Source organism: Hemiscyllium ocellatum, chromosome 4, assembly GCF_020745735.1.
Source record: "Hemiscyllium ocellatum isolate sHemOce1 chromosome 4, sHemOce1.pat.X.cur, whole genome shotgun sequence".
NCBI classification, from domain to species: Eukaryota; Metazoa; Chordata; class Chondrichthyes; order Orectolobiformes; family Hemiscylliidae; genus Hemiscyllium; species Hemiscyllium ocellatum.
The window spans coordinates 31,857,329-31,873,856 of NC_083404.1; the positions used below are offsets into that span (position 1 = coordinate 31,857,329).

A 16,528-nucleotide genomic window follows, 5' to 3' on the forward strand; every position below is an offset into this window, starting at 1 on the left:
AATCTGCAGGGTGCGAGAGCGCGAGCTAGGGGTTGACATCTCCGCAGAGGCACGAGAAGATCCTTGAGAAAAAGCAAGAAAGATATCAATGTGCAATAGGACCCATGCTTTACAATTGAAGATTCTCCACAGGGTCCACATGGTTCCAGATCATTTGTCCAAAATTTAAACCAGGAGTATCTTCAACATGCCCAAAGTGTAAGGTTGGTACGGGCACTCTTAGTCAATGTCTCTGGTCCTGTGGTAGCTTCAAACATACTGGAGCGCTGTGATGGGTGCAATGGAGGGTAGTTTGGGTGTAAAGACGGCAGGGGGGGCGGGGTGGAAAGGACCCAATCTCTCCTCCCTGTAGATGCGCACACGAAAAATTAAACTTTTCAACACCCTCACTTTCTGCGCAAGAATGAATATCTTGTTAGGGTGGGTATCCGAACATCCCCTGAGCCTGTCGGGTTGGCAGAAGATTGCTTTGGAGCATATCCCCTTGGATTTTCTCAGAAGGATGGTACACCACAAGACAAGACTGAGAATTTCTATAAGGCGTGGTGACCCCTTTTGGAATACCTGGACAGAGATTTGTCTGCCACATTAATAAGGGCTTTTATACAGCCGTAACAATTGTGCTTTACAAGTCCGATATCCAGAGGGGGATCTCCAGGTGTATGAATGTGTGAAAACTAATGCTCTCGATATTAGAGAGTGAGTGTTTTGTTTGGCTGAGCTGAGCTGAGCTATTATTATTTATTAGTTTGTTGTTGGTTATTATTTATTTAATTAGGTAGTTAGTTGGATTTTTTCTACACATTTATATATTATTCATGAGGGTGGTTTGAGTTTTTCACTTCTTTTGATGTTCTTTCTTCGTATTGTTTTGAATTGTATTGTTTTGTATTCGTTGTAATATAAAAAAAATCTATTTTTCAATAAAAATATTTTAAAAACATGCTCTGACTAAAGAAATTTGTCTTCATCTCAGTCCAAAAAGACTGAGCAAATATCCCAAGATTGAGTTGCCTTGTTTTGGACCATGCACAGACACCCCCTCCCCTCCCCCAGGTCAGCAGAAACATTATCTCTGTATCACCATGTAACTGGGAAGAGAGCACGGATAATCATTCACCAGCATTAAACATCACAAACTGCACGAAATCCCTCATGACCAATTTGTCAGACTGACAAATGCAATTCACACTAGTTTACTTCATTAACAGAAAATAACTAAATTAGTGTTACACACAACTTAAATAGCAAAGAAAGCACTCCTAATCCACAAATGTCCACTTTCAACAATACCTCTTTAAAAAAAAATCAACTAAACTTAAAGCTACAACAGACAAGGATTAATTTCCTAGACATCACTATTTAAATTAGAAGAGGACAACTTGAATTGTCTAGCAAACTTTTTTCAAACACACACACAAACAAGACACACAAAAGACAGACAGTCAGTCTGACTCACATTATGGGTGGAATAAAGAATAGACAGGGAACAAAATTTCAAAGTACCAAAGTTCAGATCACAAGCCTGAGCTAAATTGTCTCAATTCCTTTCAATGCTTAGCACAGGTTACATGATTTTTTACATAAAGCAATGGTTGGACTTAACTTTGATAGGCGAACCTAGGTCTTTTCTTAAGGTAATTCTTTTCAAGCTTCAAAAAATTTCCCTTGCTCCTGTGGTCACTCAAAGTTTTGAAGTGCCAATTCAACTTAGTCTCATTGCAACTTACAGAATACTGAGTGGCCTAGGTAGAATGGGTATAGAGAGGATATATTCATCGGTAGAAGAGACTAGGATCTGAGGGTGTGGACTCAAGAGTGAAGGGACAATCTCCTAGAACGGGGATGAGGAATTTCTTCGACCAGCAGGTGGTTAATCTGTGGAACCCAATGCCACAAGGGACCGTAGAGGCCAACTCATCGAGCGTAATTAAGACAGAGACAGACAGGTCTTGATGAGTAATGGGATCAAGGCATATAGAGAAAAGGCAGGAGAATGGATTTGAGAAACATAATAGCCACGATCAAATGGAGGAATAGACTCAATGGCCAAATGGCTTAATTTTGCTCCTATATCTTGTGGTCTAAGACTGCTGTAGCCGCTACAGAACTGCACATACTAACTTTTGCCACTAGGTAGAGCCAAATTGAAACAGTATAACATTTTTGTTTGTATTTAATACATTGCAGTTAATAACTTATTGTGCAAATTCTTTTGCCGAGGAATGCAGAGTATTGCACACAATAAAATATAAAACTTTTGGGGTAAGAAATATTTGAAGGAACCAATTCTGCAATTCAGAAAATACATTCCAAGTCCACGTCACAAATATTACATTAAGGTCAGTGTCCCCAATATCAACTCCAAAGGAATACCATTGTACACTTCACTCCAGTCTGAAAAACCATTCAATCACCACTCACTGTTTTTTGACACATGAACTTAAGTCACTTAATCTTGTGATTAAAGGGACAGTGACAACAAACTGTCATGTGGTACCTTGTCAAAACCTTTTAACAATTCATGTTCTAAATATGAATAATCCATATTTAGAACATGAATTGCACTAGGCTAATCAATTCTCTCCATTACTTTGAAGAACTCAAGTTAGTCAAATATTGTGTCTTTAACAAATTTGCACTGACTTTTATTAGTCCATATTTGGCAGAATGCCAATTTAAATTTTCTTCTGGATAATAGTCATAAAATGTTTCCACAGCTCTGGCATAGCTTTGACTGGCCATAATTGCTGAATTTGTCTGGCGTTTTTATCAGAGGAAGATTAAATGGTCAGTGCCTCTACTATTTTCACCCTTATTTCCCTATGCAATTTAAGATGCATCCCATCAACACCAGTTGATTTATCACTTTGAGGACAGCTACCAACTAAGTACATACTTTTTAATCCTGTCTACTATAAATTGTTTTTTGCTTTACAGTTACTTTGGCAGCAGCATTTATCAAAAATGAAAATGCCTATTTCATTGCGCCCAGGTGAATTTCATGGTTTCTAACCAGCCCTATTCCTTCTCTGACCATACTTCTACTACTTGCATGATTAGTGAAGACCTTTGGGGTCGATATTACTTTCGAGTGTAGCTCAGTCAATCTTTGCAGTATCCATATTCAACTTGCTTTTCCACTATCCATGAACCTTATGTTTATCACAGGTCCCTTTCTCAGTTTTACATTTAGGTCTTTATTCAACCGGGGTAGCACATCTGCTCAGTCATAGGACTGTGTTTACTCCACAGCCAAATAAATTATCCAAACCATAACCCTTCTGAACTCACTGACGCTAGCCCTCCTTTAGATAAATAGCTCTCCGTATACTTCATCCTTTTCCAGGACCTGTAAACCTGATATAGCTTGTTTCTCAAATCACTGTCACACTCAACGGATGTTCTATATGCCTTTCTTCATTTCTCAGAATTAGACCCAGAACTTTTATTTTCTGGAAATACATGAACCATGCCACTTCTCTTGGACACAATTCATAAATCTCTCAGCTCTATCAATCAGTTATGTTGTTGCTAATCCCAGCCAGGTTCATGACTACAGAAATCCTCAAGTAATAACACTTTAGAAAAGTGTCATCATTAGTGTGCTGACTAACATTTCCTGACTAACTTTTAACTCTATGTTGACTTCCCAAATCTTCCTTCCTTTCAGACAGGTAGGTCTCCATTACTGCCACTATAGCATGTCAATTCGTGCCTAAAACAAAGTTTTACTGTGCTCTGCACATGCTGTGACATATACAAACACATTAACATGCCAAACTTTGAAAAGGAAAAAAATGGGAAAAAAAAACACAAAAGCAAGACCAGTCTACTGCAGAAAACTTACCTAAATCAAGGAGTCTATCTCCGGGCCGGTTCCATTTCCAACCTTCCAGTTGCTGATGCTCAGTGTATTGTAGTCTACGATCATGGAATACAACTCTCACTATACTCTAGTATTGAAAAGGTAGAAGCCACAATTATCTTCTCTGTTAAAGGGTCAGTGAATCATGGAACTTCTGCCAAACTTGATTGTACTGAAATAAAGGTACTATGGGTTGCTAAATGTACTTTCTTAATCCACTGCTTGCTTTGCCCTAAATTAAATCTTTATTCTTGGCCAAGTTAACTTCTTGTATCAAAGATACCGATAGGAATATTTTCCTAGGTGGGAGGTAGATGCAAACAGCTAGATGCCAAAGTTATCTAGTAATGTTCGCTAACAATGCATCTGTGAAGACATACAGCTTATTATACAAACTATATAAATATATATTTACACACATGCACCATACACAGCTGTAACACTTTCAATTGTATTTACCTAGCTCTCTTAGCACACTTGAATTCTTGATCTTTATGACACCAGATAGATTTTCCCTTTAGAGAAGGAAAATCCATGAAACTTGAAAGTTTTGAAATATACCAACTGTAGCAAACAGAACAGTTCACAGAATATCAATATTTTTAAGAATTTGAAAGCTAGCAACTTTCTTTCATTGGCTTAAGTGGAGAATAACTTTTCAAAGGCTTCTCACATATTGGCTAGATTCATACTATTCAAAGAAAAACAAACAAACATTCAAACCATTACAATTTAATATACGTCAAAGATTTAGTCTTTTATTTGTACTAACAGTAATTTACTAAAACACTTGAAATTTTAAAAAAGTAACCCACCTTGACCATTTTTCCACTTATTTCTGGTAAATCTCCTATTTTACGATTATCTAGCATTCGGACTTCATAAGATTGACCTGTGGAATTCAAAAGTTACTTTTTGATATTTAGGTCTCAGTTCAAACCAACTATAAAATGATTTTAAAGTCTAATAAAATAGGCCCAGAGGGGCTCAGCTGCAAAGTAATGACCACTGAAGTTTATTTTTTTAAATTTAAATCCATTCACATGTTAGATCCTATATTATTGTTTGAATTCTTTGAATAAAGGAACATTAAATTAAAAGTAGCTGTACGAGGAAGATGGCTCAAACTATAAAAGCAATGCCAAATACCAGTAAAAATACAAAAAAAAAATCAGCAAGAAGAATTTATTTTACATATTGACTCATCTAGCATGCACCACCTTGAAAGTGGGTACCAGCAGATTAATGAAAACATTGGAATAGCAGAAGAACAGAGCCAGATAGGCACAACGTGATGAATGGCGTCACTCTGTGCTGCGCTTTCATGAAATCTGAAACAAAAAGCAATGGTGGAATATTCCACTCTGAAGAAAGTTCATTAACCCTACGTTTCTTTCTTCAAAGATGATAAATGATCTGACACCTGTAATATAATGAAATTAAATCCAAAATTCGATGTTATCTCTTCAAAAATAATCCATTTTCCTGAGCTATCAAAATCTTGTCAAACATCTGGTGGGTGGCATGGTGGCACAGTGGTTAGCACTGCTGCCTCACAGCGCCTGTAGACCCGGGTTCAATTCCCGACTCAGGCGACTGACTGTGTGGAGTTTGCACGTTCTCCCCGTGTCTGCGTGGGTTTCCTCCGGGTGCTCCGGTTTCCTCCCACAGTCACAAAGATGTGCGGGTCAGGTGAATTGGCCAAGCTAAATTGCCTGTAGTGTTAGGTAAGGGGTAAATGTAGGGGTATGGGTGGGTTGCGCTTCGGCGGGTCGGTGTGGACTTGTTGGGCCGAAGGGCCTGTTTCCACACTGTAAGTCTAATCTAATCTGGAAAGCTTGAAGGAGTGTAACTGAAGCTTATTCTGCCATTCAGTTAAAGCATGACTGAGCACAACTTCATTTATCCATCAAAGCTCCACATCATTTATTACCCAGAGTCAGTAATTAAGACAAACCCAGTTACAAACCACCCAATGCAGGCAAAGTTAGGTAATCAAAGTTTTAGTAATAAGGGGGTCAAGGAGGAATAGTGCCAGAGGTGACAAAATGAGCTCACAAGACACACAACAGAACAAAAAGTAGAGAAAGATGCACGTCGTCTGCATTATAAAAGGTTTAATATTAAAAAAGAGGTATTATTCATTTAAAAAAAGGTATAATAAGAATGTTTCCAAGCATTAAGTCAATGAACTAGAAAGCACATAGACGCAGCATGGTGTTAATCCTCTTTATTAAACATACCTTGGTTCAAGTAGGTGAGAGTTTCATCATGTAGTTTAACAGCAGGGGATGTGGCTGCATACAGCACATACTGGAATGGTGGATGCTTCGTTTCATGCTCAGGAGGGAGGTTTGAATCTTCTTGCTTGAAGATGGGTAGTGCCAAGACATCACTGCAAAATAAGGAAGTAGCATTTTTTTAAACAAAACAGTTTGAAACAAATATTCTATTTAACAGAACAATGTAATTTCTAAGTACACTTTAGCTTTTGGCTCAAAACATTAGAATATGAAAGTATAATTTAAACCTAATGCACAATGAAGTTTACAACAGTTTTAAAAGATAGTAAGTTAACACTCTAAAAAGTAATATCATGAAAAACCATTCAAGAATGGAATCTTTTTCATTGTTTAACAAATAAGACTTTGTACATCTGAAGCAGCATTGTAACTTCCAGATTTGATTAGATTAGATTACTTTTTAAGATTAGATTCCTTACAGTGTGGAAACAGGCCCTTCGGTCCAACAAGTCCACACCGACCCTCCGAAGAGCAACCCACCCAGACCCATTCCCCTACACCTAACACTACGGGCAATTTAGCATGGCCAATTCACCTGACCATCTTTGGACTGTGGGAGGAAACCGGAGCACCCGGAGGAAACCCACACAGACACGGGGAGAATTGTGCAAACTCCACACAGACAGACAGTCACCCAAGGCAGGAACTGAACCCGGGTCTCTGGCGCTGTGAGGCAACAGTACTAATCACTGTGCCACTGCGCCGCCCTTAAATATCAAAAAGTAAATTTGATATTTACTTTTCTTGTAACATGAACAAAATCACTTGCGCCTCTAATTTCAGAAGAATGTCACGTTAACGCACGGACAAACTTTCTGCATCACTACCATTAATACCAAGAATTACACCAAACGGTCTGAATGGTCTAAACAAACAAGGCCTGACTTAGGTGGTTTACTAAAAGACTCATGTAAAATAAAATCTTACAAAAGGTGATGGTAAGTTTGGTTAATTAACCCTCACAAATTGGGTACACTACTCCTGAATAACTGCAATACGACCAGAAAAGAGAGGCAATCTTAGTTTCTCTTTCAATTAGTACAATCAACAGGGAGAAAAAGAGGCGGGGGGGGGGGGGTGCAAAATTGAGATAAGGCCATGAAATGGAAAGCAATACAAATCACAGACTGGACACTTTGGGATAATATTATTAAATACCGATGAACTTTTTAAAAAATAAAACATTCAAGGTATGCAACAACTGGATGTGAAGAATCATACTGCACAGAAACAGACCCTTCTGTCCAACCAGGCCATGCTAAACATAAACCCAAAATAAATTAGCCCATCTGCCTGCTCCTGGCCGGCATACCTCCGAACCTTTCCTACGAAATTGTAGATTATAATGTAAAGAAACCAATATTTGGCAAACTAACTCCATGTAGATCCAGGAACATCCTCTTGCGGTCTGATTGCAGTAAATGCAGGAAGTCAAAACAATTATTTGCAATTAGCAATATCACTAAAGTCCCAAAACAAAATGCAGGAAATCTGAACTAAGCACAAAATGACCACCAGGTTTGCTAGTAAGTGTAGAAAGAAACAGGAAACAATACATCAGTAAACTATAACACGAAGGTCTGATGAAAGGTCTTCATCGTGAATCATCAACTCCTCTTCTTTCCTCTGATGTTGGCAGAACTACTAAATGTTTATATTTTCAACAATAGAAACTTGCTTGATCCCTTTTCTGCAACCAGGTACAGTAAATGACATTAATCTTAGCAGTTCTGAAGAATTATCATTGCGAACTCGAAATGTTAACCCAGTTTCTTTTGCAGATGTTACCAGACTGTTAACTTTTTCCAACACTGTTTGTTTTAGATTTCCAGCATCTACAGTACTTTACTCATAGCAATTTTTCCCTGACCATGTACATCTTTCCCGAGGCTGAACTAGAGTTTAATTGAAACTGTAGAACTTAAACGAGTTAACCATGAAATGCAGGTTTCTATGGGTTACACAAATTGTTATCCTTTTAATTTATTTTCCACCATCCTGCATCCCATTTGGTAATCAGCTGCTGTCTCTTTTAGATTAGATATTAGGAACATGAGAATGTGTTTGAAAAATTTTATTCTTTTTTCACTTAATTTTATTTAATTTTTCCAGTTTAAGTATTGTATCGAAATCCCAATAAATGCAAATCCAATATCGACTGTGGGAGTGGGTGCACAAAAAAAGCCTAACTACAAAATTGTTGAGGAAACCAAAATCCCAAGACAAAAAAAAAGAATAAAAAGGAGGCCACATACATCAGGCGATCCAATATTTACTTTTGTGTAGTTGATAGCCAAGTAGGAGAAAGTGAGGACTGCAGATGCTAGAGAGCTGAAAACTGTTGCTGGAAAAGCGCAGCAGGTCAGGTAGCATCAAAGGAGCAGGAGAATCGACGTTTCAGGCATGAGCCCTTCTTCAGGAATGAGGAGGGTGTGCCAAGCAGGCTAAGATAAAAGGTAGGGGAGGAGGGACTTCAGGGAGGGGTGTTGGGAATGCGATAGATGGAAGGAGGTTAAGGTGAGGGTGATAGGCTGGAGAGGGAGTGGGGGCGGAGAGGTCAAGAAGAAGATTGCAGGTCAAGAAGGCTGTGCTGAGTCCCAGGGTTGGGACTGAGATAAGGCGGGGTGGGGAGGGGGATGAGGAAGCTGGAGAAATCTACATTCATCCCTTGTGGTTGGAGGGTTCCTAGGCAGAAGATGAGATGCTCTTCCTCCAGGTGTTGTGTTGCCACGATCTGGTGATGAAGGAGGCCAAGGACCTGCATGTCCTTGACGGAATGGGAGGGGGAATTAAAGTGTTCAGCCACGGGACAGTTGGGTTGGTTGGTGCAGGTGTCCCAGAGGTGTTCTCTGAAACGTTCCGCAAGTAGGCGGCCTGTCTCCCCAATGTAGAGGTGGCCACATAAGGTGCAGCGGATGCAGCTTGAGCCTCTGATGGCCTGTGACTTCACCATCCCACTGTGTTTGTTGGACGTTATTTGTGTCCCGGGTCTGCTGCAAGACTCCTGCCTTCAGGACTCCATACTGAGTTCCACTATTTTTTTTAAAAGGTGTGAACACCTTCTTCCATATTCTTTACCCACCCCCACACACTTGGTCCTTTCACAATATAGGCGAAAGTGAATACTGCAGATGCTGGAGATTACAGTCAAGGTTAGAACGGAAAAAGCAGCGCAGGTCAGGAAGCATCCAAGGAACAGGAAAATTGATGATGACTGCAACCGCGCCACCTCGTGTTCCCATGAGAAGGTTGAACAGTTCATCGTAGAGTCATAGAGATGTACACCATGGAAATCGAGCCTTTGGTCCAACCAGTCCATGCCGGCCAGATATCCCAATTCAATCTAGTCCCACCTGCCAGCGCCTGGCCCATATCCCTCCAAGCCCTTCCTATTCATATATTCATCTAAATGCCTCTTAAATGTTACAATTATACCAGCCTCCACCACATCCTCTGGCAGCTCATTCCATACACGTACCATCCTCTGCGTAAAAAAGTTGCCCCTTAAGTCTATTTTATATCTTTCCCCTCTCCCGCTAAACCTATGCCCTCTCGTTCTGGACACTCCCACCCCAGGGAAAAGACTGTCTATTTATCCTATCCATGTCCCTAATACAGGTTTACGAAATTATAAGGTCACCCCTCAGCCTCCAACGCTCCAGGGAAAACAGCCCCAGCCTGTTCAGCCTCTCCCTGTAGCTCAGATCCTCCAACCCTGGCAACATCCTTGTAAATCTTTTCTGAACCCTTTCAAGTTCCGATAGGAAGGAGACCAGAATTGCATGCAATATTCCAACAGTAGCCTAACCAATGTCCTGTACAGCCGCAACATGACCTCTCAATCCTGTACTCAATACTCTGACCAATAAAGGAAAGCATACCAAGCGCCTTCCTCACTATTCTATCTACCTGCGACTCCACTCTCAAGGAGCTATGAACCTGCACTCCAAGGTCTCTTTGTTCAGCAACACTCCCACAGACCTTACCATTAAGCGTACAAGTCCTTCTAAGATTTGCTTTCCCAAAATGCAACACCTTGCATTTATCTAAATTAAACTTCATCTGCCACTTCTCAGCCCATTGGCCCATCTGGTACAGATCCTGTTGTAATTGGAGGTAACCCTCTTCGCTGTCCACTACACCTCCAATTTTGGTGTCATCTGCAAACTTACTAATTTTACCTCTTATGCTCACATCCAAATCATTTATGTAAATGACAAAACGTAGAGGACCTAGCACCGATCCTTGTGACACTCCACTGGTCATAGGCCTCCAGTCTGAAAAACAACCCTCCACCAACACCACCCTCTTTGAGCCAGGTCTGTATCCAAATGGCTAGTTCTCCCTGTATTCCATGAGATCTAACCTTGCTAATCAGTCTCTCATGGGGAACCTTGTCGAATGCCTTACTGAAATCCATATAGATCACATGTACTGCTCTGACCTCATCAATTATCTTTGTTACTTCTTCAAAAAACTCAATTAGGTTTGTGAGATATGATTTCCCATGCACAAAACCATGTTGACTCCCAAATCAGTCCTTGCCTTTCCAAATACATGCACATCCTGTCCCTCAGGATTCCCTCCAACAACTTGCCCACCACCGAGGTCTATAGTTCCCTGGCTTGTCTTTACCGCCCTTCTTAAACAGTGGCACCAGTTTGCCAACCTCCAATCTTCCGGCACCTCACCTGTGACTATCGATGATACAAATATCTCAGCAAGAGGCCCAACAATCACTTCCCACAGAGTTCTCAGGTCCTGGGGATTTATCCACCTTTAACCGTTTCAAGACATCCAGCACTTCCTCCTCTGTAATCTGGACATTTTGCAAGATGTCACCATCTATTTCCCTACAGTCTATACCTTCCATATCCTTTCCCAAGGTAAATACTGATGCAAAATATTCATTTAGTATCTCCCCCATTTTCTGTGGCTCCACACAAAGGCCGCCTTACTGATCTTTGAGGGGCCCTGTTCTCTCCCTAGTTACCTTTTTGTCTTTAATGTATTTGTAAAACCCCTTTGGATTCTCCTTAATTCTAATTTGCCAAAGATATCTCATGTCTGCTTTTTGCCCTCCTGATTTCCCTCTTAAGTATACTCCTACTTTCTTTATACTCTAAGTATTCACTTGATCTATCCTGTTTATATGCTTCCTTCTTTTTCTTAACCAACCCCTCAATTTCTTTAGTCATCCAGCATTCCCTCTACCTACCAGCATTCCCTTTCACCCTGACAGGAATAGATTTTCTCTGGATTCTCGTTATCTCATTTCTGGAGGCTTCCCATTTTCCAGCCGCCCCTTTACTAACGAACATCTGCCTCCAATCAGCTTTTGAAAATTCTGCCTAATATGGCCAAAATTGGCCTTTCTCCAATTTAGAACTACAACTTTTAGATCTGGTCTATTCTTTTCCATCATTATTTTAAAACAAATAGAATTATGGTCGCTGGCCCCAAAGTGCTCCCCCACTGAACCCTCAGTCACCTGCCCTGCCTTATTTCCCCAAGAGTAGGTCAAGTTTTGCACCTTCTCTAGTCGGTACATCCACATACTGAATGAGAAAATTGTCTTGAAGACACTTAAGAAAAAAGTCTTCTCCATCTCAACCTTTAACACTATGGCAGTCCCAGTCGATGTTTGGAAAGTTAAAATCCCCTACCATAATTACCCTTTTATTCTTACAGATAGCTGAGATCTCCTTACAAGTTTGTTTCTCAATTTTCCTCTATATGGGGGGGGGGGCGCGGTGGGGGTCTATAATACAATCCCAAAAAGGTGATCATCCCTTTCTTATTTCTCAGTTCCACCCAAATAACTTCCCTGGATGTATTTCTAAAAATATCCTCCCTCAGCACAGCTGTAAAGCTACCCCTTATCAAGTATACCATTCCTCCTCCTCCTCCTCCTCCTCCTCTTTTGCCTCCCTTTCTATCCTTCCTTTAGCATTTGTATTCTGTAATGTTAAGCTGCCAGTCCTGCCCATCCCTGAGCCATGTTTCCATAATTGCTATGATATCCCAATCCCATGTTCCTAACCATGACCTGAGTTCATCTGCCTTCCCTGTTAGGCCCCCTGCATTGAAACAAATTAACTTTATTAGTCCTACCTTGTCCCTGCCTGCCCTGACTGTTTGACTTACTTCTGTTCTCAGCTGTACCCGTCTGAGATTGATCTCTTTCCTCACTATCTCCCTGGGTTCTCCCCACACCACCACCACCCCCCACCCCCACCTCCCCTTACTAGTTTAAATCCTCCCAAGCAGTTCTAGCAAGTTTCCCTGCCAGTATATTAGTCCCCTTCCAATTTAGGTGCAATCCGTCCTTCTTGTACAGGTCACTTCTACCCCAAAAGAGATTCCAATGATCCAAAAATGTGAATCTTTCTCCCATACACCAGCTCCTCAGCCATGCATTCATCTGCTCTATCCTCCTATTCCTGCCCTCACTAGCTCGTAGCACTGTGAATAAGCCAGATATTACTACCCTTGAGGACCTCCTTTTTAAATTTCTACCTAACTCTCTGCAATCTCCCTTCAGAGTCTCAATCTTTTCCCTTCCAATGTCGTTGGTTCCAATGTGGACAATGACCTCCTGCTAGCCCCTCTCCCCCGTGAGAACATTCTGCACCCTCTCTGGAGGCATCCTTGATGTTGGCACCAGGGAAACACCACACCATTCTGCTTTTTCTCTGCTGGCCACAGCAAAGTCTGTCTGTACCTCTGACTACAGAATCCCTTAACACAATTAAGGGAAGCCGACGTACCCCTCGTTGCATTAGAGCCAGTCTCAATACCAGAAACGTGGCTGTTTGTGCTACGTTCCCCTGAGAATCCATCACCCCCTATATTTTCCAAAACAGCATACCTGTTCGAAATGGGTATATCCACAAAAGACTCCTGCACTAGCTGCCTACCTCTTTCCCTTCCTGGAGTTAACCCGCCTATGTGACTGTATCTGAGACATTCCCCCCTTTCTATAACTGCCATCCATCACATACTGTTGCTGTTGCAAATTCTTCATCGCTTCTATCTGTCTCTCCAACCGATTCACTCGATCTGATGAGATCCACATCCAACAGCATTTATGGCAGATATAATCCGCAGTAATCCTTAAACTCTCTTTAAATTCCCATATCTGACAAGAAGTACATATCACTGCAAAGGCCATTTTTGCTCTTTCACAATCTACAGATCCAGAAAATAACACCATCTTATTCCTCTACAAACACTGCCCCAGGTTAAAATATAAGCCATTGCTATTAATTTAAGTTTAATCAAGAGACTTCTCTCCAAAAACATATAAATCAAGAAAGAATCCCCTGTACCAATACTGCAGCCTCTCTCTTGGACAGACTTAAAACAACAATTAACTTATTTGATTCTGTGCTGTGAACTTCACCCAAAAGTTCCTCCAAGATTAGTTGTGAACTTCACTGTTAATTTTCCCAGGCGCACTCCAATGTCCGATGATACACAAATTCAAACAGCAAAGACGGTAACTGTGCAGCTTCTCTCTCTCTCTCTCTCCTGCACTATCCTCACTATGTGCTTCCTTTGTCTGCTCTTCTCCTTTTTAAACTTTATTGTTTTGACTTTTTTTTTTAAGTTCCAAAACAATGCAACAGCATATAAAACAGCAATTGCTGCTCCTGGAATTCGAGGAAATCACCTCCAATACCTAAAAAAAATCAGGAGCAGCTCTTACAGCCAGAAATTGTTCCCGTCCTCCATCTTCAACATATTCCACCTAGACCGTGAATTCACCTGGACCATCTCTGACACCTCTCTCCCCTTCCTCAACATCTCCATCTCCATCACCGACTCAACACTGACATTTTCTACAAACACGACTCCCACAGATACCTGAATTATACCTCCTCCCACCCTACAAAAATACTATTCCTTATTCCCAATTCCTCCGCCGCATCTGCTCCCAGGAGGACCAATTCCACCATAGAATACACCAAATGGCCGCCTTCTTTAAAGACCACAATTTCCCCCTCCTATGTAGTTGAGGATGTCCTCCAGCACATCTCATCGACGTTCCACACCTCTGGCCTCGAACCCCACCCCTCCAACCGCAATAAGGACAGAATCCCTCGGTCCTCACCTTTCACCCCACCAACCTCCATATACATCGCATCATCGTCCACCATTTCTGCCACCTATAAATGGACCCCACCAGAGATATATTTCCCTCCCTATTCTTACCTGCTTTCTGTAAAGACCATTCACTCTGCAACTACCTCAGCAGTTCCACACCCCCTAACAACCCACCCTCCTCTCCTGGCACCTTCCCCTACCACTGCAGGAATTGCAAAACCTGCACCCCCCTCTCCTCCGACCAAGGCCCCAAAGAAGCCTTCCACATCCCAAGTTTCACCTGCACTTTCACATGACATTTACTGTATCCGTCGATCACGATGCGGTCTCCTCTAAATTGGGGACATAGGACACCTAATCGCAGAGCGCTTCAGAGAACATCTCTGGGACACCTGCACCAATCAAGTCCATCTCCCAATAGCCGAACATTTCAACTTCCTCTCCCATACTGCCGAGAACATGCAGATTCTGGGCCTCCTCCATCACCACTCCTTTACCACCTGACAGTTGAAGGAAGAACGCCTCATTTTCCGCCTCTGAACCCTTCAACCCAATGGCATTAATGTGGATTTCACCAGTTTCCTCATTTCCCCTTCCCCCACTTTACTCCAGTTCCAAACTTCCAGCTCAGTACCGTCCTCATGACCTGTCACATCGATCAATCTTCCTTCCCACCTATCCACTCCACCTTCCCCTCTGACTTATCACCTTTACCCCCATCTCCATCCATCTATTGCACTCTCAGCTACTTTAAACGCCCCCTCCAATTTGTCTCTCCATCCTACAAGCTTACAGCCTCATTCCTGACGAAGAGCTTTTGCGTGAAATGTCAATTTTCCTGCTCCTCGGATGCTGCCTAACCTGCTGTGCTTTTCCAGTACCTTTCATAATTAGGCTAACTCCATCAAAGCCAAACTATTTCTATCTGGTAACGGTCTAAATCATCAGCTTTCCTTTTTCCTTGGAGGAGAAAGTGAAGTCTGCAGATGCTGGAGTATCAGAGCTGAAAATGTGTTGCTGGAAAAGCGCAGCAGGTCAGGCAGCATCCAAGGAACATCACCATCAAACCGGCAGACAAGGGAGGCACGGTAGTAGTTTGGCGCGCCGACCTTTATACCGCTGAGGCCAAACGCCAGCTCGTGGACACCTCTGCATACCTCGACACGGTCCTGTCCCCCTTAGTCCAAGAACTCCCCACCTACGGTCGGGACACCACCCACGCACTCCAGCTCCTCCATGATTTTCGCTTCCCCGGTCCCCAACGCCTTATCTTCACGATGGACATCAGTCCCTGTACACCTCCATCCCCCATCAGGAAGGACTCAAAGCCCTCCGCTTCTTCCTTTCCCGCCGTACCAACCAGTACCCTTCCACTGACGCCCTCCTTCGACTGACTGAACTGGTCCTCACCCTGAACAACATCTCTTTCCAATCCTCCCACTTCCTCCAAACCAAAGGAGTTGCCATGGGCACCCGCATGGGCCCCAGCTATGCCTGCCTCTTCATAGGATATGTGGAATAGTCCATCTTCCGCAACTACACTGGCACCACCCCCCACCTTTTCCTCTGCTACATCAATGACAGGATCAGAGCTGCCTCGTGCTCCCACGAGGTAGTTGAACAGTTCATCCACTTTAACAACACTTTCCACCCCGACCTCAAATTCACCTGGACCGTCTCAGACTCCTCCCTCCCCTTCCTAGACCTTTCCATTTCCATCTCGGGCGACCGAATCAACACGGACATCTACTATAAACCGACTGACTCCCGCAGTTACCTAGACTCCACCTCCTCCCACCCTGCCCCCTGTAAAAACGCCATCCCATATTCCCAATTCCTTCGTCTCCGCCGCATCTGCGCCCAGGAGGACCAGTTCCAATACCGTACAGCCCAGGTGGCCTCCTTCAAGGACCGCAGATTCCCCCCAGACGTGATCGACGATGCCCTCCACTGCACCTCCTCCACTTCCTGCTCCTCCACCCTTGAGCCCCGCCCCTCCAACCGCCACCAGGACAGAACCCCACTGGTTCTCACCTACCACCCCACCAACCTCCATATACATTGTATCATCCACCATCATTTCCGCCATCTCTAAACGGACCCCACCACCAGGGATATATTTCCCTCTCCTCCCCTATCAGCGTGCCGAAAAGACCACTCCCTCCGTGACTCCCTCGTCAGGTCCACACCCCCCACCTTCCCCTTCAACCGCAAGAAATGCAAAACTTGCACCCACACCTCCTCCCTT

The 16,528-nt window shown here is 42.6% G+C and overlaps 1 protein-coding gene across 4 annotated transcripts in view; it reads right to left on the reverse strand.

Moving 5' to 3' along the window:
• The window catches only part of LOC132812022 (upstream-binding protein 1-like), a 141,626-nt gene that overhangs the window by 52,816 nt on the left and 72,282 nt on the right, over positions 1-16,528 (reverse strand). For all 4 annotated transcript variants that reach the window (XM_060822879.1, XM_060822881.1, XM_060822880.1 and 1 more), the window contains 3 exons: positions 6,112-6,263; positions 4,684-4,760; positions 3,851-3,956 (listed from right to left, as the gene is read on the reverse strand). In XM_060822879.1, coding sequence (XP_060678862.1) covers positions 3,851-3,956; positions 4,684-4,760; positions 6,112-6,263 — 335 coding nt within the window. The remainder of the gene's footprint in view (positions 1-3,850; positions 3,957-4,683; positions 4,761-6,111; positions 6,264-16,528) is intronic.